The sequence below is a fragment of the Lingula anatina genome, chromosome 1 (assembly GCF_051362555.1).
Source record: "Lingula anatina isolate TDL-2025a chromosome 1, LinAna3.0, whole genome shotgun sequence".
NCBI classification, from domain to species: Eukaryota; Metazoa; Brachiopoda; class Lingulata; order Lingulida; family Lingulidae; genus Lingula; species Lingula anatina.
This window is the reverse complement of record NC_141767.1, coordinates 32,944,781-32,972,757: the sequence shown is the minus strand read 5'-3', so window position 1 is coordinate 32,972,757 and position 27,977 is coordinate 32,944,781. Positions and strand designations below refer to the sequence as shown.

The 27,977-nt window shown below is 35.4% G+C and overlaps 3 protein-coding genes across 8 annotated transcripts; 2 read left to right on the top strand and 1 right to left on the bottom strand.

The window, feature by feature from the left end:
• Nucleotides 1-35: 35 nt before the first annotated feature.
• Nucleotides 36-18,249, bottom strand: LOC106152314 (large ribosomal subunit protein uL23m). Of its 5 annotated transcripts, none has more exons than XM_086998891.1 (6): nt 18,163-18,249; nt 14,636-14,788; nt 12,538-12,620; nt 12,211-12,356; nt 2,699-2,858; nt 36-774 (listed from the first exon to the last, which is right to left on the bottom strand). In XM_086998891.1, the coding sequence occupies exons 2-6, from the start codon at nt 14,698-14,700 to the stop codon at nt 725-727; spliced, it is 504 nt and encodes a 167-aa protein (XP_086855017.1). In that variant the 5' UTR covers nt 14,701-14,788; nt 18,163-18,249; the 3' UTR covers nt 36-724. The 5 variants fall into 5 exon arrangements, with proteins under 5 accessions (XP_086855017.1, XP_086855016.1, XP_086855013.1 ...); XM_086998890.1 differs by lacking the exon at nt 18,163-18,249 and adding an exon at nt 15,276-15,418 and having other exon boundaries at nt 37-774; XM_086998887.1 differs by lacking the exon at nt 18,163-18,249 and adding an exon at nt 15,107-15,265 and having other exon boundaries at nt 39-774.
• LOC106152313 (nucleoporin Nup37) lies at nt 6,075-9,762 on the top strand. Its single transcript, XM_013525838.2, has 7 exons — nt 6,075-6,280; nt 6,513-6,637; nt 7,724-7,796; nt 8,065-8,250; nt 8,497-8,678; nt 8,793-8,928; nt 9,323-9,762. Exons 1-7 carry the CDS (start codon nt 6,134-6,136, stop codon nt 9,437-9,439), a joined length of 966 nt encoding a protein of 321 aa, XP_013381292.2. The 5' UTR covers nt 6,075-6,133; the 3' UTR covers nt 9,440-9,762.
• LOC106152312 (uncharacterized) lies at nt 15,591-27,763 on the top strand. Of its 2 annotated transcripts, none has more exons than XM_013525835.2 (7): nt 15,591-15,762; nt 18,359-19,480; nt 20,264-20,740; nt 23,564-23,722; nt 25,454-25,572; nt 25,932-26,195; nt 26,455-27,763. In XM_013525835.2, the coding sequence occupies exons 2-7, from the start codon at nt 18,367-18,369 to the stop codon at nt 26,491-26,493; spliced, it is 2,172 nt and encodes a 723-aa protein (XP_013381289.2). In that variant the 5' UTR covers nt 15,591-15,762; nt 18,359-18,366; the 3' UTR covers nt 26,494-27,763. The 2 variants fall into 2 exon arrangements, with proteins under 2 accessions (XP_013381289.2, XP_013381290.2); XM_013525836.2 differs by having other exon boundaries at nt 15,624-15,781.
• Nucleotides 27,764-27,977: the final 214 nt, after the last annotated feature.

Here is a 27,977-nt window from a genome sequence, read left to right as displayed (position 1 = left end):
TTAGAATAAAATAGAAAAAGCTACACATACAATTTCATACAGTGCACTTACATTTATTAATGATCTTTTCAAAGGAAATTACATCGTTGCTTAGCTATTCAGCAAGATACCACATAGACACCGCTCGTCATCGTCTTTTAATGGAGACGATGAAATAATAGTGCGCCAGTGGTAAAGACCTTTAATTTACCTATAAATACCGATAATTCATTCAAATTTGCCAGGCAGTCTGCTAAACAAGTCTTCAGTTTGACCACACTGCAAGATTTATTGGACGATCTTTATTTTTTTCTCGGAAAAAAATTAACACTGAGGCTTATAATGGGATATAAGTCAGAGGGACATAAATCAATAGCACATCTTTAAGGCAGAATAGAATTAATATCTGCATATTAAAGTATTCAAAGTATTCGTGTAATTTTGGCATTATGATCCAAAAAATCGTATTTCATAGTGCAGACTAACAACAATAACAGGAAGTATTTAAGTAGTAGGTTTATATTCTCATTAAAGAACTTTTGCATTCGTGATAACGAAGGCCAAAACGTTTCAAATTGAGTTCTATTTGGACGCTTTCCACAGAAGTCAAAGTGCGCAGCATAGTGATTAACGGCAGCGGTTCGTATATGTCAGGCAGGAAATAAAACACTGTGTAGGTAAACAGATTAAAAAAAAATAGTCATTTATGCTTGTTTCACTGGCGATGCTTCAACTGCTTCACCTTCTAACAGATTTGCCACCAACAACATATGTCTTTGACATCGAAACAGCGCCCTGTGAAGAAAAGTAAATAAATATTTTTAGTGATTTTAAGTATTTTTCAAAATAAAATAAAAAGATAACCACACCCACCCCCAACCAAACAAACGGGTATCGTAGATATATGTAAGGAGGAATGCCTCAATGCCACTAAGGAATATTATCTGTTGTGCTCCCTTGATGCCACGAACTCGAATGTGTGATTAATTGATAGGAAGCATATTACATAATGTAGAGAGTACGTTTGTATTGGAAAACAGTTAATTTATTAACATATTTTATTTCCTTGCAATATGCCTACTGGACTGTGTGATTGGTAAATTAGAAACACAATTTGTAATGCAAGGCTTACGTGTACATTTGGAAAACGGTTAAATTAAGAAAGCATTGCATTTTCTCTATGCAAACGTTAGCATAAAGGCTGTTAAATACATATTGCACTTAATTTCGTTTAAGCCTCTCTTTTTTGTATTCATAGTGATAAACTTTATGTTATTTTTGTACCTATGTTTTTTTGAAGGTAAAGCTATAAGTAATTATTTGTATAAAACCATTTGAAGACGCCTTTTAAGGAAAAACCCTCGCAGTTTCTGAAAGAGATGAATATAGTTATTCAATCAATTTTTATTATAATTCTTATTTGCATATATATTAATCCCGGGACTTCAAGTGGTAAACTCAAAGTCTTGCCTCTATACTACGAATATGCCCTGCACAAAATATGTACGTTGTCAAAAGACATACGTCTCAGATGTGTATTCTACAAATAACTGTCAAATAAAATGAAATCTCGTTCAAAATTTTTCTTCCAAAGATACACCAAAATATGATAACTTTTATGTATAAGGTTATTTGCACGACAGCGTATTTGGCGAGTGTACCAATTAAATCATTCTCATGCCACCCCCTTGTTTTTCACTACCCCATCGCGGTTAATTCTATACAGATTACATAAAAGCATTTTAAAATAAAACTTTTTTAATTAGATGCTTTTTATTCTTTTTCATTATGGTAGACGTAATATAGTTATTTTGCATGACACATGTACCGTAGATTGTGCTAAAAGATTACTAGTGCCAAAAAAGGACAATACGATGACCAGAAACTGCATTTCTCTTAATTAATTATATTACCATTCTTAACAAGAAAAAATGTTAATTTAATCTTAGAGGATGGATACCTTTCTTTCACTCTTTTTCTAATTAGACCGAAGGTTTTCATGTAAAATTGTGCTACTACATGTTTTGGAGATTTCAAATGGACTTTTATAAAAGTTACTTACATTTATACAACGCATTGTTAACACTGTTTGAAGCTTAATTTCTACGCGTTTGTATCTCGCATATCTTAGATATTAATAACTTCCAATGCTAATACAAACAGAATGTGTCTTCGGGACCTTAATGTTGCAATTTTGGATGTTTAAGGGATAACAACTGTTCATATGAGATTCAACATACCATAATTTACACATTGAAAACAACACATAGAAATATGATAAATTTCATTTTACCACAAAAGCGGCGTTTATTGCAAATATTCTGAAATCTGGGCTTGCTATCGGACCACGCGGACATTCATGGATGGCTACCTTCCGTAATAGTTTCTTCAGACATTATTACAGAAAATACACTAAAAAAATGACGAACTTTGAATGTGGGAATGCACGTAGTTTCGAGGAGATTTAAGTACATGTATCTATTTAAACTTAAATAGATACGTATCTAGTTAAGTATAAAAAACTTAATAATAAGTATTAAAAACTTAATTCAATCCTGTCCTGTATTTGTTATTGACTAATTTATTATTGCTTATAATTGCAAACCTGGGTTGAATGTTGCCTCTTTGGGTTAAAATAATAATGATTATTATTAAATGTCTCGTGAATATGATTAATATACAATGCATAATCAAAACAGTTGTCTAAGTTGCGACTCACGTTTTGTTATTGTTTTATTTCTTCTCACCATCGGCTCAGAGACAATCGTATGTCGTTCATTCCTTGGTTGTCCCACCTTGAAATTCAAAACGTCGCCAGGGACGAAGAAACGCAAGATGCTCTGTCTGTCACCGGCGTCTTCTGGGAAACTAAGGTGAAACTTTGGAAAAGAAAAAATAAATAAAATGTTTTTACAATTTGAATGCAGGGTTGCCGAAGTTTTACGCATAGTCTATGCACTTTGGACCATCGCTACTCACCGTTTTCAGGTGTCACTCTGTTATTTATATTACGAAATAAATTGGCAGTCTTCAGTATATCAGTACGTACATTTTTGTTGTACTGCAAAAATGAATAAATGGATACATAATAGAAAATAAGGAATTAAATAAATAAGTAAATGTAAAAATGATGCTAACTTTTAAATTTCTACTTGTGCTTTCATAACATTGACAAACTTGGTCGTTACATGTACCATGAGACATATTATTACCAAACCTTAATATGTGATGTGAAAATGATACGCTTGAACGCAATACTTTTTCATATATTTATTAGTATTTCTATTTATATATTTATAAATCAATTTATTTATTTATTTCATTAATTAATTGACTTTTACAATTAAATAAAAGGTCCCAATAGATGCAATAATTAAATACATGTAGCCTATATATATTAAATACATGTAAATAACATCTTTCATATCATATTAGAATGAAATTGCTAACAAAATTAACGTCATTTCTAAAACACTTGCTCTCTATTTATTTAAACTTACTGACAACATGTGAAAAATTGAAACTAAAAAGATAGGCCTACTTCTCTTTAAACAAGACTCTCCGAAACTCCGTAAAAATTCCAACTTCTTCACGTGTCAGAAACATAGCCTCATGTGAGAGAGAGAGAGGCAGAGAGAGAGAGACGGTAACAAGCATAAACGGTAACAAGCATGTTTATGCAGTCAGTGAGAAAAGAATACCCAAAAGACCGTTTAGTCCACAAATAATTTGTATAAATTGTAAAGAAGAAAAAAACTCATAACTGCCAGTTTTTAATTTAAAAAAACGGGTAATAATGGCCATAGTACTTTTTGTATTTGTAAAAAATCTAACTCACATGCATATATACACAATGTTTAATTAATTTCTTTTTTTCTTTTCTTCCTTTTCTCCTTTTCAAATCTCAGTTGTATTTCATTTTATTACATATGTACAATCAAATATCAAAGGAAGAAATTTGGTATTATTCACTTATTGAAAAAATATCTCACGCACACATGAAAAAGTTCAGGGTGAGGTTATCTACAACGACAACCAATTTTTAAAAAGTTTTGAAAATGGTCCATTGCAATACACAAGCTTAAATATAATATAGATACTTGCAGACCAAAAATTTCACTTTTTGTCTTTTTCTTACTTACCAGTGGGCGGTTTACTCCAACTGGATAAGCTGGCGAAATCTCAACCGACCCCTTAAAAAAGGCAGCAAGAAATAAAAATAGAAGATGCGAATTCATGTTCATCTTGTAGTGGCGGCGTGCGATTTTTTCCTTGTTGAGTGCATGATGGACCTAGCTTATATAAGGAGTTCCCCGTTTCGCTGTGAAAACCGCGTGACAGGGTGACACAAAAGTATCGTTGAAGAAATACTTTGTGATTGGATGGAATAACAAGAAAAACGATAATTGTGCCGTGTATGTCAAATGGAAAAGGTAGACATTTTAATTCTGAAAGGGTATTTTATTAAGATACGGCCCTTTCTTTGCGTGTCCAGCAGGCAATCCAACTGAACAATTAAAAGACAACGATTGTAAATGATAAATAACGTCTTTCATATCATATTAGAATGAAATTGCTAACAAAATTAACGTCATTTCTAAAACACTTGCTCTCTATTTATTTAAACTTACTGACAACATGTGAAAAATTGAAACTCAAAAGATAGGCCTACTTCTCTTTAAACAAGACTCTCCGAAACTCCGTAAAAATACCAACTCTTCACGTGTCAGAAACATAGCCTCATGTGAGAGAGAGAGAGGCAGAGAGAGAGAGAGAGAGAGAGAGAGAGAGAGAGAGATCACGTTTTTAAATCTCTGTCCAAGTGCAACTAATTATTTCAAGTAAATAGCACCCGTTTTAAAACGTTACAAAGGTCAAAATTTAGTTAACTTTTAACCAACATAAATAAGGCCTAGCTCATTAAATGAAACATTGCGCAAGTTTTGTAATACATAAGACATGACTTATATTTTAGATAAAACTATTTTAAAGTGAAGTGTACAACCAATGATTATCTTCAATTGAAGCAAGTCATTCTTTATTCAAAAAAGTTAGACCAATTTCCTGGCTGAGGTGAAACCGGCTTGTAAAATAAGCCGAAAAAGTAAATAACTTTCGTTTTTAAACCGATGACGCACGGAAGCTTGGACCTAAACACAGTCGCTTCTTGAAATTAATGAAATCGAAGACAGAACATATCTCATCGTGACATTAACCAAATTCTAGACCTGCTCTTTATTCTGATTGATCTGATTATTTGGTTAATGGCCTTGTATTGTCGCCAAAAGGATCAGTTTGGGATGCGCAGTTCAGAGAAAAGTAGACTAACAACCATGTACAATGTAGACTAATTACTCTGATGAGGAAGTAGGTTACTTAAGAAAGTGGAATGACCAATTTAACCCCAAAACACCAATAAATAATAGCAGAAAATCCTCCTTAATTATTTTTTCAGTCGTTTTTTCACCCTTCTCATCTTAAATCCGGCTATACTTCAGAAGTATGTCAATTATATTTGCAGTGATTTAGTCTGGGGATGGCAAAGCCTCGACAGCCGGCACTTGACTTCTCTGTAGCTTCAGAGGTCCCCTCCCTCCTCTACCTCAGATTTAAGTCATGAAAAGTACAGTTCAATGGCGAAAGAAACGATCGCGTCAAAAGCAAGCGGTAAGCGTTTTTCCCCCTTTTCTGTCTTTTTGCTAACCTATCAGCCCTTTCTGCGCCCTACATCCGATACATGATCCTACATAGATACATTAGGCCTACAGTTTGAATGCCTGCTTTAAATGTTTTATAACATATAAGCCCGATAGAAGATAGGTAAGAATTTTATCTTTGCCCCCTCCCCTTCTCTAAAGCAAAATCGTAGTCCCCCATCTGCAAACATTAAAATTAGCGAAGCGTTGCAGTATTTTGTCTAGTAGAAAAATTTTGACCTAACTCTATAAAATCAGACTAAGGTACTAGGGCACAAGGAGCCTACAATAAATTTGATAAAACAGTTAGATCGCGGACACTTTTTGCTGTTTTAACACGTTTTAAAGCAAGTAGGACCTAGGCTGCTAGGTTCGTTTCGCACATCGGAGTTTGGAATTCTTCCTTGCTCATTAACCGGAAGTGAGAACAAGCGCGGTGTTTAGTTTTTGCATCAACAATGATAGAGAATCACCAGGGCAGCGATTACTTTCTAGAAATTAAAGACATTGTCCAAGTGGTAGAATTTTCTCCATTCGAATGGTCAAGCAACTTATTAGCTGTAGGCACGACGTCAAGAGTCATCGTGGGTTCTTGCAGATTTCAGGTTAGTCCTCCACCAGTCGGTCTTATTGTGGACAGCAACCTACTGCAGTATGTGTATTTCCCTTTGTTTTCCCAGTGCTAAATTTATTTGATTTCGTTAAACTAATATTGAGTCAGAAACTCCTGGGAGTCATGTATGTGTTTGGATTCCATTTTAGCATTCTGGTGACGCAGTTTAAATAAGACTAATATGCTATATTTTAACAACTGCATCTGTATTATTTATTATTTAGGAAGAAGATAAAGAGGTGGATGGGTTGCAATTTGAGCAGTTGAGAGATTTTCATCATGGGCCAAGAGTAACAGCAATAGCGTGGAGTCCACAGACAGCACTAGCGATTATTCCCAGAATTTTGAGGTATTAATAGTCAGTGTGGCTGATATGTTTGTATTAAATAATTATTTAAGTGCAATAAATTGTAAACACAGCATACACTGCTTTAAGTGTTACAGATATTTTCGTTTATTTGCCATTTCTCAGTTGTATGATCTGCACTCTATTTAGGCCACACTTTTTTATTTTTATGGATGATATCCTCTGGGTACCCCAAAATCGGTGCGAGAGGGCGAAAAAAAAAAAAAAACAGTCCAAAAAAAAAAAATACTGCTTAAGTAAAGGAATGCTGTCAGTACACAGCTGGAAACAAATTTTACCACAGAAACACGTATCAAACTAACAATATGTCTTTATCCATGCTCTCAAAATATTAAAGCATTGTGAATACTTCGTAGAAATGTTTAAAAAATGATGCAAAGATATGCTTAATACTACCAAATCTATTAAAGGTCATTTCGGACGATGCCATTTTGTCTACTTCAACTCACACGAAGCAACCAAACTGTCAGGTGGCCTGTCCGACCTTCAGCCCACCGAATACCTCGACGCCCTTGTCGACCCTTTTTTCGCTACAGAAAACCTGGTATTAATGTGCTACTTTGTACAGAATGTCACAGAAATTTTTCGGGCGATAATTGCTGGCCGCCGCCAGCCTTTCGCACAATTGTACAAAGGTGATATCTCCATGCCCAATATCATGGCATACCAATCCAAAACGACGGCGCCCGTTATCTTTATGACTTTTATTGCTGTGTAATTTGAAAGTAATCCTAGAGATGAATTTGACGGCAAAGCGGCCGCATTTCCACGTGGCGATAATACGCATGCGCAGAAAGGTTATTTCCTGGCAAATTCAATGACAACGTTTGCGACAACCGACTTCGTTGGGGCTGGGGGGGGGATTTTTTTTTTTTTTTTATTTGGAGAACGGGCGAAAATCGGTGCGCGCGCAGGATGTCATCCATAAAAATAAAAAAGTGTGGCCTTATGAGCAAAGAGTTACTAGTATGCATCACAGAAAAGCAAACCAGATTCACACTTTATTTAAGATATTCTGCCTCTGAGCGCAAAGGAAAAGTTGTTCTATTTTGTCCTACTTTGTTGTAGGTTGGTGACAGCAGGAGGGGACAGGATATTGCGTCTTTTCAAGTCTGACCTAAAAAATGAAGATGCTGTACAGGTATTCTAAACAGCTCTACGTGCAGTACCTTTACGTTGTGATATAAAAGCAATATTCTTATTTCGTGTTTTCTTGAATTTCCTTGGCACAGTTTTTTTCTTTAAATCAAGAAGTGTGTCATATTTTGGTGGAGCTTTAAGCAGAAGAGGAAAGTCACTATCAGGTATACATGGATGCATTATTGTTATTATTTTTTTAAAATTTGTAGTCAGTCTCTCTTCCATAATCTTTTTTGTGTCATTTTCATGTGATAATTTTTTATATTCAGCTACTGGAAGGACACACAGACTATGTGAATGATGTTGTATTTGAGCCAGAGAAGGGTGACCAGTTGGCCAGTGTTAGTGATGACCACACTTGTAGAGTATGGGACTTGAGCGGGGTACAGAAGGCTTCTTTCCCTCTTGGTTCAGCGGGAATGAGTATTAAGTGGCATCCAATGGACTCTTTGAAAGTATGCACTGTTACGAGAAGTGGTATTAGAGTTGTAAATGGAAATATACATGCATCATGTTTAATACTTGATTTTTGATTTTAGAAAAATGGATTGTTCCAAATGTTTTCAATAAGCTGTCATTAAGTTACTGTTTTATAAAAATAATTGGCTATTAGTATAAAACTTGGGAATTTTTCTTTTTTTACCATGTAAATATTATTGTAAAGAAATATTCAAAATAAGTACCCTGGATTTCATTTTCAGATAATGGTGGGAGAAAAGAATGGCACCATACGTTTCTACAACTTACTAAGCCAGCAGCCTCTTTTATCATTAGACTGCACAAGTAAACCTCTGAGGTCTGCGGACTGGTGCCTGGGGGATGCTCTCAAAGTGGCCGTGATGGGAGCAGGGGACCTTCTTATTTTCGATACATCGAGATCAAGGTAAAGTTCCTCATATCAATGTTATATAGGAGTTGTGATATTTGACAACACTGGAAGCAATGGTTTGAAAACTAAACAGTTCACATGTAAAAATGTTTAGTGTTTGCTTTCCAGCCTTCCTGTTGAAAAGAAACCCATTTTCAGTGAGGGAGGCAAACAAGCACTATGGTGTAAAAGCAATCCAAACATTGTAGCAACAGTTGGAGCACCACAAGGGCAAATCAAAGTATTAAATACAAAGTTCAACCAGGTAAGTTGATAGATTAACTTCAATGCAAGAGCTCAAAGAAAATTACTGTTTTTAATTTGTTAATTGAACATTTATTTAAGTAATGTCTTAATGATGATTATCACTTACTTTGGAGCATGAATTATATTTGAAAGAGGTCTTGTCACAAGAGCATCATCAGGCTGAACATCCACAGGTCGTCATGTTGGTTGATCTGTCAATGATTCTCACTTGGAATCGTTCACAGGCCAACCAGCATCTAATGAGAATATGCATTTTCTGTCAAATTTCTTTAAGTGCAATGAAAAGATGATGGTTAATGGAGAAAATATTTTCAGATACTTTAGACATTGTATCAGATGTTCTCCTAGGGTTTCTCTTTCTTTATTCATAATAGGGGATATTTATTTTACAGGTGCTATTAAATGTGACCTGTCCAGTTTCCTATGGTTTGTCGTGGCATTTTAGAATGCCGATACTGGTGGCCGGGGTTGATAGACAACTGAAATTTTGGGTGATACATTCCACATGATGATACTAGGCTATAAGTACAAGAAAAATATTTTAATTTCTTCAGAACATTTAGTGTCATTCATATCAGCCTTCAAGTAATTGTTGCAAGGCATAGACAATGTCATGAAAAAATCTTGCAAAGTATATCATGTGGAAATACTATTTACAACCAAGTGCATCAAGAGACATTAATAAAATTATGAAAAATATGCAGAGCCAAATGGTATAGACATTTTGACAAACCAAAAGAGAAAGTGGTTAATTTTAATTTAAATATTATTAACTATTTCACTTAAAAATCTTTTTTAAGGGAAATAAAATAAACAACTTGTCTTTAACTCACTGATGATTTTTATTTCATATTATATATAAAATCGTACATGAATGTTTTGATTTCATCAAAACAAATGAAAGGCTGCTCTCAGTTTGAAAACTTGCCAGAGATGAACATCACTGAACAATATCCAAATGAAAAATGTTTTCATAATGTAATATAATGGAAAATGATAGGTCTTCACCTTTTTTTGACTGCAATGAACAATGTAGTCGACAGATTAAATTTTCCCCTGCCTGGACAGTCCAGCTTGTCAAATTTCCAAATACTTTCTAACAGCACTTCTGCGCATTACCATCCACTAAGTCTACTTGTCAATTTTTTTTGTGTCTACGCTGAACACTACTACCCTGAGTGTCAGAGCAACGTAAAAGCTAACTAGCTTAAATATACCTTGTGATGGAGTCGCTTTTACTAGCTCTGACGAACAGCGACAATCTGAGGGCGTTCTTCTTCAAAATTTTGCCTGGGGCACTTCCATATTTGGAAGTCACACGTCACAGCTGTGTCCGCCTGGATCCATATTTGGAAGTCATAAGTCTCGTACGTCACAGGTTTTACCGCCTGGAGCTGCCTTTCCCGCCTTGCACTGAAGTTATCTCGTGCAGACGAGACAAGAAGCAAAGTGCCTGACGAAGTTTGAATTGAAAATATCTTGCAGTCGAAGGTCAGTGCCACAATAGAAGCAACATTCTGCTTTAAAAACTGATTTTGGTGTAGCCATTGCGCAGCCCTTATAGTGGTATCGGGCATACAGTGAAGCTGTCAAATTTGGCACACGACAAGCACGTGTATTGCGCACGTGTACATCTCAGGACTAAATGTTCTTTGATAAGCAAAAAATACAAAAACATTGGATATATCTTTTCTTTTCGAATAATATTATTTATTTTTTCACTTTACATCTTAAATACAGCAAATAAAATTAAATAAAGCAGAATTAAATCTGTTTTACGTTTCATTTTGGTCTGATGACAATCAACTGCAGATTCACTGCGGAGCAGTTCTATTTGATTGACGGAAGTGTAACATGGCCGCTGTTCACTAGAGCCGGTATTGTTGATATGGGTTATATAAGAAATCAAGATCGAGCTGACAATACCGGAATCTAGAACCTAGGGTAAACACTACAGATTGTTACCAGCAATGATGTGCTATAAAACGTCTCTCCCATGCAAATGCAGTTATCACCTTTTCAGTTTTAAACCACGATCTCTCTAAAAGTAATAGTTTTCTTCTGGTATGATATCTGTTTTTTCTTCTACATTAAACCAGATGTCATATCAAGTGGGCCCTTAAAATGTTAAATTTCCCATTATTTCCATACCAATGTACTGAGAACTTTTGGTCTTGAAAATCAGATGAGTATTGACGGTTCTTCATCAGTTGTTGACAGAACAGATTTCACCTAAACCATGCTGGCAAGTCTTTACTGCCTTTGGATTTTTCCAAACGCTTTTGTTCTTTTGAAAATTTCTTCCTTTCTTCCAAAGCCTTTTCCATAAGTGGTTTATTTTCTTTAAAAATATCCGGCCAAGTAAATTTCACTTCCTCAGGCTGCAAATGAACCAAATAATACAATTACCAGATTATATATAAATAAATTGAAACATTTGTGAAGTTGCAAGAAAATATAAGAATTACAATAAATATTTTATATACAGAGACATGGTGCAGTTAAGACAAAAAAAAAAAAAAAAAGTATTGCGCTTGACAAGCTCTACAAAACAAAAAACAAAAGGCCTCTAGCATTTACGGTTCTAGAATAAGAGAGAGTTTTCTGTTTTGGTATCTCATGGCTCCTTCTCCCTTGAAAATGCACCGATTGACCCCAAACTCCCAAAGATGAAAGGAGTCCCTAATTGTAACCTTTCACTATAATATGAGAGCTAAGGTCTGTGTAATTTCTGAGAATTGGCACAAACATTTTTTGGCCGAAAATTCCCATTTTTAGAAAATTTTGGCCAGTTTGACCTTGAAACAGAGGTCAAAAGTCAAATCCAGGGGCATATTTGTAATCTCCACATATGACTTTCAGTTAGACTTCTATAACAATTTTTCCCATGTTTCCTTTGGCTTGGGAGATATTTAGCATTGAATTTTCAAAATTTTTGACAAGGGTGCATTTCAACGAGCATCACGGTCAGTCCAATGCACTGACTAAGACAAAAAAACAGAGGGTTCAAGTTGAAATCATATGTGACCTAAATCCAAGAGATGGGGACACAGGTCCTTGTGGTCTAGGAGGAGAAGCAGTAAAGGAGATTTGTATCCCATGCGGCAGAGCTGAGATGGATCGGTACTAAAACCATAAGTACTGCCAGCGTACACGCTAGTGGTACTAATAATCAACTTCAAAAATAAATATTTCCAATATTCACAACTTACACATGCATAATACTCAATTTACATCAATAAAAGCAAATAGCATACAAATGCTCAAATTAAGTTCTTACCACTTGCACATAGGCTACTTTAAATTCATCTGTAAAGTTGATAACCCCTGACATTTCTCGCTCAGCATCGCGTGGAAACCGCTGATGAATTGGATAACCTGGATTCCGAACATATTTAAGCCACATTTCCTTAGTAAATGGTATACCTTAAATATAGAAATATGAAATGGTTCATATATCACAATCATCTGGTAAATGAGAAGTCAAATCACTTATATATTATTGAACAGTGACATTTGAAATGACTAAATTTTTTATCTCCAGACACTATACAGACACTTAAGCAAGTTTTTTTTTTAAAGTTCGGTTTATATATATCACACATACCTCTTCTTATTTCTGTTCTGACCCTAAGAACTGGTACCTCATATATCTTTTCCAAGTAATTTTTCACATCATGGGTGCTCATTCTAGAAAAGAAAGGCCATTCAAAAGTTCAATCATATTCCTAGATAAACCTTACGACTGTCAAACAATTTTAGTGAAAGTGCTTACACTTTGAACATACTCGAGTCATTTGTTAATTTGCAACAGGATGGTCAAGTGTGGTCATTTCTTCATGTTATGAAAATGTCACAGTCAAGTCTGAAATCCAGACAGAAACTAGAGGATCAGAGAGGCCATACTGCCTCCGGATGTTGTACCACCAGTTGGAGTAAGCACATTCATATTGACCCCCCAAAAAAGGGACACCACCACCAGTCTTGTGCTTGACAAGCTCTATAAAATACAATCAACAACAGTTCTAAAAATTTGCAGAAAAATGTAAAATATATATATATATATATATATATATATATAAAACTTTAAATGGTACAATGAAGCAGATTTTCAAATTGACCTGTATTTTCTAAACATTGATCACTCATGTGATTTTCTAGACAAAAGGCCTATTGGTTTTTCTTGAAATGTGTTGTCAGTGTTGCATATATGCTCACAAAGAGAAAACCTAGGGGCAACTCGGCATATCTCAGCTGGTTTTGAAGATATGAGGGGCAAGAAAATATGCAAAGTTCAGTTCATGGTGAAAAAGTAGGTCAAAGGTCATTTTCAATGTCACAGTATATGACTTCCTATTCAAGTTCTATAGTAACCATGGGCATTTCTTTGCCAATTTTGCAGATTTAAAGGCCAGAAAACATGCAAAGTGCAGTTCATCATGAAAAGTAGGTCAAAGGTCAATTTCAAGGTCACAGTTAGATAACCAGTGTATGACTTAGCATTTAACTTCAATAGTAACTATGGACCTATCTCTGCCAGTTTTGGAGATATAAGGGACTAAATGTTACAATTTTGGAGTTACAATAATGTGCCATAAAATTCCTACAGAATAAATTAATTCAAATAAAGAAGGATCATTTTGTTTGAGATTCTTGAAATGGGAGGTGATCAGATGTTCAAATTTCATGAAAAAATGTCATTTTTGACCAGAAGTTGTCTGCCTTGCCAAGCCTTATGTTATCTTTTCTATATGTTCAAAATTTTATGCATATTACCGTATTGCACATTTAACTTTCACCACCACAATGTACTTTTTGATACAGCATAACTCATAAACCGTATGGAACACAAAAAACGGAGACCACCTCAGTGTTGGGCTTGACATGCTTTTCCTGAATTAGAGAGTTTTCAGTTTCGGTAACTTATGGCCGCTACTCCTGTGAAAATGCACTGATTGACCCCAACCTCACAGAGAGGAAAGATGACCTGACAATAATATTATTGGTTAGGTCTATGTAGTATCTGAATATCAGCGCAAATGAATGAATTTTCCATAAAAAATTGTTTTTTTGAAAATTTTGGTCAGTTTGACCTTGAAATAAAGGTCAAAGGTCAAATCCAAGGGCATACTTGAAATCTCCACATATGCCTTCCGGTCAGCCGTCTGTAGAAATTTTTCCCTTAATTCCTTTGGTATGGTAGATAATTAGCATTTAATTTTGCCAATTTTGGACAAAGGTGCATTGCAATGAGTGCCACACCTAGACCCCAGCACCGACGAAGCCCAAATTTTAAGTGGAACGAGTTAAGATTATAGGTGACCTAAATCGAAGAGATGGGTACCCAGGCCCTTGTAATCTAGGAGGAGAAGCAGTAACGGTGACATGGCGGCGGAGCCGGCAGAACAGGACTAAAACCATGTGTACTGCCAGCGCCTACGCTGGTGGTACAATAAAATTAGCCCAGAAGAGAGTCCAAATGAACAGTCTTAAACAACTTTAGAACCAAATGAAAATTTATTACATGCCAGGGTAAAAATTAAGTTCTTTGCTTAATACAAAGTTTTCTCATTTAAACAAAATCCCTTACGTTAATCAAACTTGGCAGATTTCAGCTATGCCTGAATTTTAATGCTGACCATCACATAAACACATTTTATCCCATATTCCATCATATGGGATTCAAAAGCTACTGTGAAACCTACTGTTTATGTACTATAAATTGCAAATAGTCTGGGGGCATTTCACGGTCTGGTTTTACTAATTTCATCCAAAAGGTAGGTAGAAATACTCTGTTCTTCGGATCTCCTTTCCAGTAGACAGGGAATGGCGGAATTGTTCTTTTCCAAAATGGAAGTCTGAAATGAGAAGCATGAACAGGAATCATAACAATGAATACAATTTTGAATAAAAAAGTCCCCTGGAAACGACTTATTATTTATGTTTACCATCATGTGTTTATTGCCATGTCATGCCTGTATGAGAAAACATTGCCAAAGACACTCAGGGTCAATATTTCAAATTAGTTGCTTTGACCTGTATGTTGCACTCTGTATGGATCACTGAAGTGTGCTTTTTACCAGTACAGTAGATGCGCCCCAGTAGATGTCAAACAGGGGGCAATCGATATTACATGAAGAAGCGACCCAAACATAACTTTCTATCGGGGCATTTACCTTAACACAAGTCCTTCTGCCAACCCTGAACATGTCATGGATATTATTGCATTTGCAATATACGTGTATCCAATCTTATAAATAGTTGTTAGGAACAGCTAGACTTAATGTAACTAACTAATCTTGGTAGGATTCGGGAGTAATCAAGATATATAATTGTAACACTCACAGTTACGTGCATCTTACTGACATAATAAGCAAGTGTGATGCAGTGCTACCGATTGCTGCTGCACCTACATGGTTTTATCCTGTGTATCACATTCTATAAAATATACAAACTTACATAGAGCCTGCCCTTTTCATCCAATGTGCCATTTTTACGTGTGGTTTTTTTAGGTCATGTTCTCATTTTCAGGGACAATTTTACTAATAGATGTAGAGTTTCGCATATCCGAAATTCTCGAGAACGAGGTTTAAACGTGGAAAAGTGAACACACACGAGAAAAGCCTTGCAGTGTAAATGTTGACGCCGTTCATTGGATAAAATATTTCCCGTTGTATTTGTGAAGAAGCACTTCCTGTGTTGAGTCATCTTACACCTGAGAACATTTTGAGGTCACACACTTGTGTTGTCGTTTATGCGAACTACAGAGACACCAAATAGAGGAAAAGCTGTGATATTACTTAACGAAACAGGGAGAAAAGAACACGTCAAGGTATGTGACCACTGAAAGTGTAAGTGGAACGCTAAATATTATCTCAGATACGTCTACTGCCACTGGATCTTCGGGTTTTTGACATTTTTGTACTGGTAAATATTCATTTAGCGCAGTTGGTAACCCATGCTATCTTATCTTAAGTGTAAGTATTATCATGTCTGATATGTGGACAAGTTTTATGTGAAAATCTAATTAATAGTAATACTGTACGACACCTCTTTTTACCAGTCTAAAGAGAAAAAGAATGGTATTTTAGGAGCTGACTTAATGATGGTTTCCAAGTTCAAATATCTTTGGGGGAAAAGTTTTATTGGTCATTTGTACTAAGACTTTCTCACAAAAAAGAGCCCTGAGAAGAATTTTGATGCCAACCTAAAATTTTCTGATTATTCAAAGCAATATAATGAGTTATCAACTTATCAGTATAGCTGAAGATTACTTTTCTGGCTAATTAAGCATCTATTCATGTGATTGTCCACATAGAGATTGATGACATCATCAACTTTCTGTGTCACATACAGGTGCTGTCACTGCTTGAGGGGGAGTTTTTGTAGTTATAAATAGCTTCCATTTACTAGTATTTATAGCTGGTTTCCTTAAATATTTTAGTCAGATTTAAACTGAAGGAAAGACATAACAGTAAGTTTGTGACATTTTGTAGACTTTCTCTATAAATTAATCATCTAATTTTGTTTGATATATTTTAATACAGTACTTTAATGTACAGTACTTTAATTTAACTAAAAAATAATTTTGCTGGAAACTATAAGACAACATTTGACTCAATTTTACTAAGATTTTTAAAGAGAATGACACATATCTGTAAGTTGGACTTACTTTTTTTCACTTTCTCTCATTCAGCACATTGAAACATGAAAAGCTGTTAGAAAGACAAAACTAAAATAAAGATGTCTTACATAATTTCTTAATTGAGACAGATATCAGTATGTTTCAGTGGACCAAAAGAAAAAGATGAAAAAGAATATATATATATATATATATATATATATATATATATATATATATATATATATATATGGGGTAGTGTAAACACTCGCCAATTTAGCCAAATGCTAAAATTGACTTAAATTGGCTAAACAAAAAGGGCTTGATTCGACTCATTTTAGTCAAATTAACACCATTTGGATAACAAATTGACAAAAAAGTGATGATTTGGCTAAATGAAAAAAAAATTGCTAGTGCTACCCCAGTATATATATATTTTTTTATAATTTTTTTTATTGATTGGATGATTGGAAGCTGCTTTAATTAATATAGCATTTTTGCTAATATCACAGACATGCTGAAACTGTCGGTTCAATCGGTCATGACCAGCAAAGTTTTTCTGGACCGGTAAAAAATTGGACTTGGTTGGTCCAAAAGACCGACAAGAGTTTTAAGAGGCGCCATTTTGAATTTACAGTCATTGTTCAATGTACTTCAAGAATAAAATTGTATAAATCCCACATTCAAAAACAAAGTGAGCTACCTAATATTAGTATCTGTCTCAAACAAATAGGGTGATTTACGGTCTGGCAAAAATCCATTAAGTCGGGCAAATTTTTCATAACTGCCGGTCCAAATGTCCGGCCATTCTTAAAAAGTTTTCAGCATGTCTAATATCATGTGTTTAAAATTAAACAAGTTGATCCATAAATGTATAAATATTGAAATGCAGTGCTATAAGGTAGTTAAAAAAAATGAAACATCCCAAAACAAAGGTGATTTAGGTCAGTTGCTATTTATTATATGTTGAAATATGACAGGGATTCATACTCATTATAACCAGTAATGAAATGCAGTTTAAAGTGATTGATTATTTATCTTAACAGGAAATATTAATTATCAATGTATGTTTTTTTTTATCAGTGTAGAGATTTAGATGTGGGTTGAACTGAGTAATATGCATATGCTATAAAAGTGTAGGAGGAAAATCAACATTTGTTATTGAATGCTTTGAGTCATGTTTCCATTGTGTCCATTGTGTAATGTTACAACTAATTGTATTTATAAAGGTTTATTCTTTGTTCAATATTCTTTTTGACCATTGTATGCTGTCTCACATAGTCTCACATGTTATCATGATAATAGTTTTGTCATTTAGTAATAGAAAATCCACAGTGAAGCTTGGAAAACTTACTGATTCTATTTTGAATGCCCAAGTCCTGTTTTATGCCCTTTGCCATTTAATTTATTTTTACTTTCATTTTACACAGTAGGTGTCAAGATTTCCAAGAAATTTGTCATTATGTCATCAAATATTGTGAGGTTGGGTCTGTTAGGTACATAGGTCAATAATATGAATTATTTGTATAAAAAGGTTTGTGATAAGTGTAGAAAGTTAGGTTATCAGTTATAAGATGTCTGGTTAAAGGTGTAAGTATCAGTTCCACTTACTAGAGTCATACTGTCTGGGTTAATCCTGACCAAAGGTGCTAGGAGAAAAAAAAAGGAAAAGTTCACTGAAAAAACATTGAGGTACAAGTTTGGTTTAAGAAAATTGTAAGTTTATTTAGAGAAATTTCTTTTTATTTCTTTAGTAGCCTTATATTTGTACAGGTCTTCTTACCTTTGTTTTATTTTACCTTTTTAGGTCACACAATGAGTACCAAGACTCGTCCTGGTATGGGAGCTGGAAGGTCTACCAGTATCCCTCTGGTGACAGAGGAAGCACGGCGTGTGCTGGAGCATATGCTGCAACGCAACCTGCGCACAAGTGCTCCACCAACACCAATGAAACAGAAAATAATTGAAGTTGAAGTCCGTGAAGAAGAGAGACAGCAGTGGAAAAGGCAGAGTTACTGTTTAGCCTCAGAGGATCAGGTTATTGATGATATTGAAAATGGAACTTACAAATATCGCCCTCCTGTACGCAAAGCACACACTGTGTCATCTTCAGATTTTAATGCCAACTTAAGGGAAAAAATAAGAAATTCTCGAGGTTCTAGCATTGAGATGGACTTGGATATATTAGCAAATGACCACACAAGCATGCAAAGGTTAACAGCAACATCAACACACGAGCAGAAAAGCACATCTCCCTCACCAAGGAAAGACACTGATTTTGAATCGAGCAGTGAGACATCTGATGCTACTTCTGTTGCCAGCAAGAAGAAAAAGAAAAGTCCCTTTAAACGAGCTACAGAAAGATTACGAGAAACATTTCGCAGAAAAAAGAAGGATAATTTCAAAAACAAAGAGCTTTCTAAATCAGCAGAAATTTCACGTGTTGAATTAAATGCCGAGAGAATAGAAAAGAACAAAGCAAAAAAAGAGAAGAAAAATAAACCAAAGAAAAGTTCAAGATGGAGCCTGAGAAAACGGGACAGCGTAGACAGCGTGAAGTCAAGTCAAGCTGTAGACTTGGGTTCGACCCTGGATAGCTTAAAATCACGATCCACTTTAAGCTCTTTTGAATTATTAGACAAGGATGACATCTTATCAGAAAAACATACTCACACAAAAACACATTACCACCAAGAATTGACACCGTCAAGTCAGTCCCAGCTAACCAACAAGTCTGGTAGTTTGAGCAGTGGAGTCATTCTACGCACTGAGAATACCCAGCAAGTTACTGATGTCAATGATATGGAACATGGCACCAAGATGCATAAAGAAAAGACTAGCAAAGTGAAAGAAAGTAGTGGAGCCTTTGACAATGTCTTAAAGCAGATGAAAAAAAGTAGTTCATCACTGAAGAGAAAATTTTCCAAATGTAAGTTTCCAAATCAGTATGAGAGAAAGAAGTAGTTGTCATTATTTCTTATAGGTCAGGTAATTTTTTTGGAACCTAGAAATTGTTTCCTGTGGAGTGTCTTTTTATTCAAGGTCCCATTGGGTCAGTCACAGAACAAATTTAGTACATGGCAGCCTCTTTGGGAACTTTTAGCAGTTGAAAGATAAACACCCTTGCATAGAAAAACCCTTGATGTTGGTTCATGCCTCCGTTTCAGCCCATTTTTGCACTTGAAACTTGTTTATAGATATCCCTTTACCGTTTGGATTTTAATGGCCAGCAGCAGAAATATTATTTTTCACTAGAACTTGTTTAAAATATTGCAGGGTACTAGTAATTTTGGTTTAGATCCCCAAGCATGAAAGTCAGAATCACATTCTAAACAATGCATTTTAACAAGATGGCAAACGGTTGCCATTGAGAAAGGTTCCCTTTGATTTCATGTAGTAGATACATACTTGGGCCATATCCCTATGGAACCATAAAAAATCATAGGAAACACAATTTCTAAATTTATGTATTGGAGTCATGGGATTGCTACTGGACTCTTATCTAGCCTCTCATTTTTAAAACGGGTGTATATTATGAAATACTTTAGTAAATGGAATACTTGAGTAATCAGTAAAATAGATAAATAAGGAGTTAATACTGGAAGCCAGTTTAATTATTGACTTATTAATACATGATGATAGTTTGATTAATCTTTGATTAAAGCTTTCATGAAAAAAGAAAAATGTTTTAATTAAAAATGTTTTTTTACAGCTGAAAAAAGGAAAAAATCAAGTAGTGGCACTACTCCTCAGACTCCGTCCAACAGTGCTGCTGTTGCTGTATTCCATAACTTACCATACGTGGCATCCAATGTAGAAGTTGATGGAAGTGACAAACGCAAAGTGACCAGGGTGTTTCAGCAAGTGCTTGAGCGCCAGGACAGTCTGGATGATGTGGACGGACTGACCATGTCTCAGATGGGCATTGATTCCTCTCAGGGGTCAACAATGCCCATCTCTCCAATGGGCCCTCCTGCAGATCGCAGTCAACTTCAACTTCACGGTCTGGCGTGTCACAGGCCCTGTTCTCAGTATGAAAACTGTGAGGTTGAAATTGATTGTGATACTACAGAGAGAAAAGTCCGCCACCCTGATGGAACAGTGGAGAATATTGTCAGTCACAAATGTCAGCGTCATCATCTTACCTTGCAGAGTAGTGTTGTCGAAGATGGCTTGGTAACTCCAGGAAGTAAGTATCACCAGAAGTTCATATGCTTTTGCAACCTACTGTTGTCTTAAAGATGTAAGAAATTTTGTTAAGCCTGTCAACCAAATTCCCCTGTTAATTTTAAGTTTTTATTGTTTAACCCTATGTTTCCTCAGTTGTTTTGACCGCAAAGTATTGTTCAGCTGACTGTTACATACGGTAATAACAATCTCTGCCTTTTCTTTTGCACTTACTACTTATTTAACATCAAGAAGGTATAAAAGATCTGTAAGCTCCTTACACCTCTTTTTCTGGCCTGGTATTAGTTGATTAAGGCTGTGTTTCAAGGTAACCCTCATGAGAAATACCTATGATCTGTAAAACTTTGGTTGGAAATGAGATGTTATGATAATCCCTTTTAATGAGTGCTTAGGTGAATCACTGTAAAAACAAAGGAATGATCATAATAGGAAGTCATAAGGTGAAACCCCATACCCAGAGCATGTAGTCCTAAAATTTAGAATCAGCAGATGTTCACTGAAAGCATTAATCAGTTTTCAGACACGGCCTTGTTGTCTTTCTCAATTAATAATATCTGCAACACTTCACTTCCTGATTGTTTCCCTCTCCTGCCAACCAAACAGGTGCTTTCCAGAGAGACCAGCTCCTTTTCTTATGTTAAGCACTGCTAATGTGAGGCATGACCCCATTCTTGGCAATATGCAATGGCCAAGTACATGGTTCAGAAACCCAGTCCAATCTGACAGGAATTGTTATTAATGATTGACCTGAACTTAATTAATTGCTGTGCATGGAGGGCATTTAGTTCAGTTTCCAAAGATATTTTCCCAAATAATATTTGTGTTATTTGCACAGTATCAAGCAATTATAGAATGAACATGTGAATTATATCAATATTGAGAGAGGTTTAGAAGGAAAGAATGGATATTTCATAACCTTACGATTAAATGAACAGTAAAAAAACACTCCAAATTTAAATCACAAAAATATCCATCATTTTGCTTTCTTACAAGTTAACAGGATATTTTATGTATTCCACTATCAAAAAAAAAAATACTGAGATATTTTTATCATATGGTATCAATGTTAAGTCAGCGTTTTATGTCATTCTCATTCATCTTAATTTGAGCTCCTCCGTAGGTTGCCTTCACTTGAAATCCCAGGAATTATATGTTATAGAACAGGACTGTACAGTACATGAATAATGAATCATCACACCCAATCACTCTTGCAGGTACTTACAGGTGCACATGGGGTGATGTATTGTCTTAAGGTGAAGTGTCAAAAACACATGCTGGTTAGGTTGCAGGCACACCTGTTACTAGAGGCCCTGTATTTTTTGAGCTTGTGCTTTTGTTAGCATTTATCTGGATGTCTCTTGTTAAGGCAAGTGACATTTTTGAAAAAAGGTTGATGATATGAATTGTATTTTTAACTCTTTAAAGTAAGACATAAGAGAACTGCATATGCAGCAAGCAAAATGATGGTATATGTATTAAAGAAGAAACAAACAACAAAACGAAAAACAAACAAACAAATTTTTTACCAGTGTTTGAAAATATCTATTTGTTAGAGACTTAAAAAAGCAGAACCAATGTGACATGTCCAAGGAAAGGGGTTTCACTGATTTCACCATGGTTGTCTATGAAAATAAGTAACAATATGTTCATGGGAATAAGACTTACAGTATAGGTTCAAGGGAGGAAGATTTATGTCCATGCATATTGGTTTCACTTATGGGTAACTAATGGGGGAAATTAGTACCCCCACGTAGGTATCTTAAGTATGGGTGTCTATCATTTTGAGCATCCCTGGGAAATAAATGCGAGTCCTTAGCATACCCCATAGTCTTGTTGTCTGTTTAAGTTACCAAGTGATAACTGAAAATGTAGAAAGCAGCTCATAGTGCCTGCAGTTTTTCCACATATTGAGGGCTCTAGTATTTAAAAAAAAATAATGCATTACGGAGACTTTTCTTTTAAACTAGTATTTGGAATTGAGTAAAACTAAACGTCTTGGAATCTCCAACCACTTCCTTTGGTGTGGTTGATGAACTCTAGGTAATGTAATTAACCCATAACCCTACTTCTTGGTAGATATTCAGGGAATACAAATTCCTCAGTTCCTGTTCAGCATGTTCCTATTGAAAACAATGTTTGGGGCTATGGACTAGAATTTATGTACCTATTGCTATTCTTATAACCACTGGAGACTAGATATTTCTCTTTTGTTGGCAAACAAAGTGGCGATTTAGATTCAAATCCCCTGATCTAATTATTAAAGAAGACTTTCGATTATTACATTAAATACGTATATATCTTCCCGTCAGTATCGTTATTGTTGGGGATCGGGTTCACAGACAACCACAATGTGTCAGTCTCGATACATCCCAAGCACCAAGTGCTTCTGAGCGCCTGGTGCAGATAACTGTCTTTCAAAGAAATATATGAGTAAACAAACTTACTGTCTGTGGAAGTTTGGTGATGTCAGCCGTCCCTACCTCTGACCTGTAAAGTGGCACATCGCCTGGTGTATATATATATGCCAGCGATGGAGGGAAGTTACTTTAGTCTTATAAAGGAGATAGAAAACAAAACATCACTTAATTATAATTGTATCATCAGAGAGGAATACATTTTATCTGTAGTATTAACAGAAGGCATAGAGGGTATATTCTATTTCAAACCATTACAATGGCAAGGGATTATCTCACAGTTCAAGGTATTTGAGGATTTTTAAAATAATATCTATTTTATAAAAAGTATACCCAGATATTCAACTGGTAGGATATTTCATTGTTGAGGGAAAACCAATGGTTAATTTTCAAATCCATTTTATTTTCAGTTTCTGATGATGGAACTGCTCACCATGACCGAACGCATGAGCAGAAAGAAGAAATGTATGAAAAAATTGCACAAAAGCTTGCAGCCATTGCAGACAGCTTTGTGGAATCAGAAAGTACTCAGTCTGATAAAGAGTCTCCAAGGGATAGAGTGGATTCAGGTGAGTTATTGAAGATATTGCAACAGAATTTTTGTAAGACATGTACAAAAAACTTGTATGAGAGAAATTCACTGGTAAATTTTTATTTCTTTTGTGAAAAATAAACACCTGGCATGACTTTGAATTAGTAAAAAAAAAAAAAAGATTTAGAACATATTGAAAATTAACACGTTTAAAAAAGAGTTATGCTACTTATTAGTACCACCAGCGTGTACGCTGGCGGTACTCATGGTTTTAGTCCCGACCCGTATCGTACGGCTCCGCCGGCTCCGTAAGCTCCGCCGGCTCCGTGAGCTCCGCCGGCTCCGCAGGGTGGCGTGGGATACAAGTCACCGTTACCGCTTCTCCTCCTAGACTGCATGGGCCTGTGTCCCCATCTCTTGGATTTAGGTCACATATAATCTCAACTTGAACCCCTGGTTTTTTTGTCTCGATCGGTGCAATTGCCTGGGCATGACGCTCGTTGAAATGCACCCTTGTCAAAATTTTTGAAAATTCAATGCTATATATCTCCCAAACTGAAGGAATTATGGGAAAAATTAATATAGAAGTCTGACCGAAAGTCACATATGAGGATTCCAAATATGCCCTTGGATTTGACCTTTGACCTTTATTTCAAGGTCAAACAGGCCAAAATTTTCAAAAAAAGGGAATTTTTTACGAAAAAAAAATTATTTGTGCTGATATTCAGAAACTAAGCAGACCTAACCTCTAATATTTTTGGTAGTTGTTACCCTTCAGGTTATCTTTCATCTCTGTGAGTTTCGAGTCAATCGATGCATTTTCACGGGAGCAGCGGCCATTAGATGCTGAAACATAAAACTCTCTCTAATTCTGGAGTCGTTAATGCTAGAGACCTCTTGTTTTTTGCATTTGATAGAGCATGTCAAGCCCAACACTGGAAGTGGTCTCCGTTTTTTTGTTTTCCATACGGTTCACGAGTTATGCTGTATCAAAAAGTACATTCCTACTTTTCACCATTAACTGAAGTTTGAAAAATTTTAGTCTCTTATATCCCCAAAACTAGGAGAGTTGGGTCAATAGTTACTATTGAAGTTGAATAGGAAGTCATATACTGGCAATTTAACTGTGACCTTGAAATTGACCTTTGACCTACTTTTCACCATGGACTGAACATTGCAACTTTTTTCAGTGCTTATACTTTCAAAACTGGCAAAGATATGGCCATAGTTAGTACCACCAGTGTGTAATATTCGTGGTTTTAGTACCAACCCATATCGTACGGCTCCGCAGGGTGGCGTGGGATAAAAGGCACCATTACCAATTATCCTCCTAGATCGCAAAAAAGGGAATTTCTGCAAAAAGATATTTGTTTGTGCCAATGTTCAGAAACTAAGCAGACCTTACCTCTCATATTATACTGAGGGGTTACAATTGCAGACTGCTTTAATGTGTGGAAGTTCGGGGTCAATCGATGCATTTTCATGGGAAAAGCAGCCATTAGATGCCAAAACTGAAAAAAAAAACAAAAAAAAAACAAAAAAAAACACCTTGTTTACTACATTTCCTGCAGCTTGTCACCCACAACCATACAGGTGGGGCCCCACTTTCTTTTTCTTTCCCATACAAATGCGCTTACCCCAGCTGGTGGTACAATATCAGGAGGCGGTATCGCCTCTCTGATCCTCTAGTTACTAGTAAGTATCCAGTAAATGTGGCATTTTCATTGAAAGCACTATATAAATGTATGCAATTACTTTATATATAAAGGATTTGGTGGATCTGGTGAAGGTGCTACAGCTGCTGCTCCCCACAGCCATGAACCATCCTCACTGGAACTTCACCTGGGCCAGTGCTTAAAGTGTCATGGAGACAGAATCAATGCTCAAGTAAGTTATGCTATTAATGTCAACAAAACCAATCAGATGTCCTGAAAATAAGTGCTGTCAACAAGTAAAATTTTAAAAAGAAAATTGCAGTTTCTGTTTATTTGACAAAAATGGAACTTCTAAGAAAATTGCCAGTAATAATGTGCTGTAATGCAGTACATGACTCTGAACAGGTAGCAGTTTCAGAAGTCATTATGGAGGAAGACAAGAAAGTGACTCACAGTGTCACTGAGTGCAAATATTACATTAATAAACTGTGTCCAAAAAGAATGATAGAGTGTCACTGTTTCTGTAAAATTTAAGTCATACTACCCAGTAGCACATAATAGATAATGAAATGATTTTTCTTAATTTTTCAGATGTCTTATGCCACTACACAGGCCTTCTCTTCCACTGTAGCAGAAATAATCCAACATGCCTCCTATAATTCATTCAAACAGACTCTGACAGGGTACATAGGTTCTAAGCCAGAGGTTCAGCAAATTGCTCTTCTGTTTCAAATCACAAAAGCTGCAGTGAATGCTGTTGGAGCTGGTGGAGCAATGGCTCTTCAGATTAAGGAGATGTCTTTGGCTTACTTTACGGACAAATTTGCAGGTTGGCTTGTGGACAAAGGAGGATGGGTAGGTATTTTTTTATGAGGAATTGAAGTAGGATCAGAAGCATTTGGTTGTATCCTGGATGATTTTTAAAAATGAATAAGTACTATGCTTTGTCAGTAACTTGTTTCATTGCTACATCAATTGATTGAAAAAGAGAATATGTGCCTATGTCATAGCATCGAGGAAATGAAACAAAGGATGAAGGAATAATGAAAAATGAATAAATAATTAGATGGAATTATAACATCATTTACTGACTGGTGTACATTATGTTTTTCAGGACTCTGTAATGGAAGAAACAGATTCAGAGTTAGACTGAGCAAAGGAGATGCTTTTTCTGGTTCCTTAGTCAAAGCCTGAGTCAAGGCAGACCACAGATTGTTGAAGGCCTAGTTGTCCGAATAAGCCTGATGAAGAGCATTATACGTGATATCAGTCAGTATTAGGAAAGATGTAAAGGAGTTTTTTTATGAAAGGCAAACTGAAAGTAAAGTACTGAATAGAGCTCTTCAAGTTAAACAAGGGTTATCACAGGTGATTACAGTCATCGCAGATGAAAAGTGCTGTGGAGTTGAAGTTGAACAACGATAAGAATTGCACACATGATTGAGGTGGTCCAAAGCTGGACAACCCAAAAAACAAAGGCAATTTGTTGTCATTTCTAGTAAATGACTTTGAAGCACAAAAATTACTCACTGATTACTAAATAATAGCCCAGTACATCAGAGAGATTATGGTCTTTATGGACAGACACTATGTGTCTGGATATTTATTTTGATCTATATATATCTGAAAAGACGAAGTATTTTACATTGATTGTGTTAAAAAGTTTTAATTTTTATTTACTAATGTTAATTTTATTGTTAAATTTTTCTCAGGTGTAACTAATGTCCTTTAATTTATATTTGACTGATTTAAGTGAGGGTGAATTACTTGCATTACTAAAAAAGGTAATGGCTAATTTTAAACCATTGGTTTGATGAGATGAAAAGGGCAAGTTATAGAAAGAGATTAAGCATAATATTGCTAAGATTTAATAAGCTTGTGATTTAGAAATGTTACAAGTATAGTGTTTTGTCTTGTGTGTGTTGAATTATATGATGTAAATATTTCAGTGTCTCAAGATTGTGGTTATTGGCTATGAAGTTTTTAAAACATTGCCATATAAACATTTTGTTTCCAATTCTTAGACTGGCTTTTTCAAAAGTGAATTTGTTGCTTCTCAGAAGAAATATTTATTGTTCGTTTTCCATACCTTTGAAAGCCATCATCAAAATGGCACAAAATCTATGCATCTGTAGTATCACTTTCCTTAGGATATCTTCCATTGTCAAATTAAGTAACTTACAAGTCTATAAAACCTTTGAAGTGCACTTGGAAACCTGTCCAGAAACCTGCCAGCATCCTTATTATCAGAGTGGCGACTCTCCTCTACCCAGTATACATGTAAACCTTTTCTGGTTTAGAGGAGGGTTCAATTCTGAGTTTGGATGCCGGAAACCAGTTCTGTGTTGGTTGTGATACAATCTTTATAAGCAATACAATTTTGTAATAATGACATATTTGTTTAATAAAATGAAGTGAAATGAGTAATGTTATTCAGGTTTTTGATAATGTCCCAGTTACACTTTTCTAGACCTCTTGTTGGTCAGTCAAATTCAATTTTTATTGTATCCTCCATCTTATTTCCTCTCGTATCAATGAAAATACAACCACAGGTACTGGAGATTTTTGATAAGCCATGTTGAAGCAAAACATCCAATTTTTACCTCTCTTTGTAATTAAAATGATTAAAATCCTGTA

Coding starts and splice junctions, on each gene's coding strand:
- LOC106152312 (XM_013525835.2), top strand. CDS start 18,367: ATGAGTACCAAGACTCGTCCTGGTATGGGAGCTGGAAGGTCTACCAGT. Junction 19,481..20,263: donor GAAGAGAAAATTTTCCAAAT/GTAAGTTTCCAA, acceptor GTTTTTTTACAG/CTGAAAAAAGGAAAAAATCA. Junction 23,723..25,453: donor AAGGGATAGAGTGGATTCAG/GTGAGTTATTGA, acceptor TTATATATAAAG/GATTTGGTGGATCTGGTGAA.
- LOC106152313 (XM_013525838.2), top strand. CDS start 6,134: ATGATAGAGAATCACCAGGGCAGCGATTACTTTCTAGAAATTAAAGAC. Junction 8,251..8,496: donor ATCCAATGGACTCTTTGAAA/GTATGCACTGTT, acceptor TTTCATTTTCAG/ATAATGGTGGGAGAAAAGAA. Junction 8,929..9,322: donor TAAATACAAAGTTCAACCAG/GTAAGTTGATAG, acceptor TTTATTTTACAG/GTGCTATTAAATGTGACCTG.
- LOC106152314 (XM_086998887.1), bottom strand. CDS start 15,144: ATGACATGTTCAGGGTTGGCAGAAGGACTTGTGTTAAG. Junction 14,789..15,106: donor GCAGAAGGACTTGTGTTAAG/GTAAATGCCCCG, acceptor TTCTCATTTCAG/ACTTCCATTTTGGAAAAGAA. Junction 775..2,698: donor AAATAAAACAATAACAAAAC/GTGAGTCGCAAC, acceptor TTTTCTTCACAG/GGCGCTGTTTCGATGTCAAA.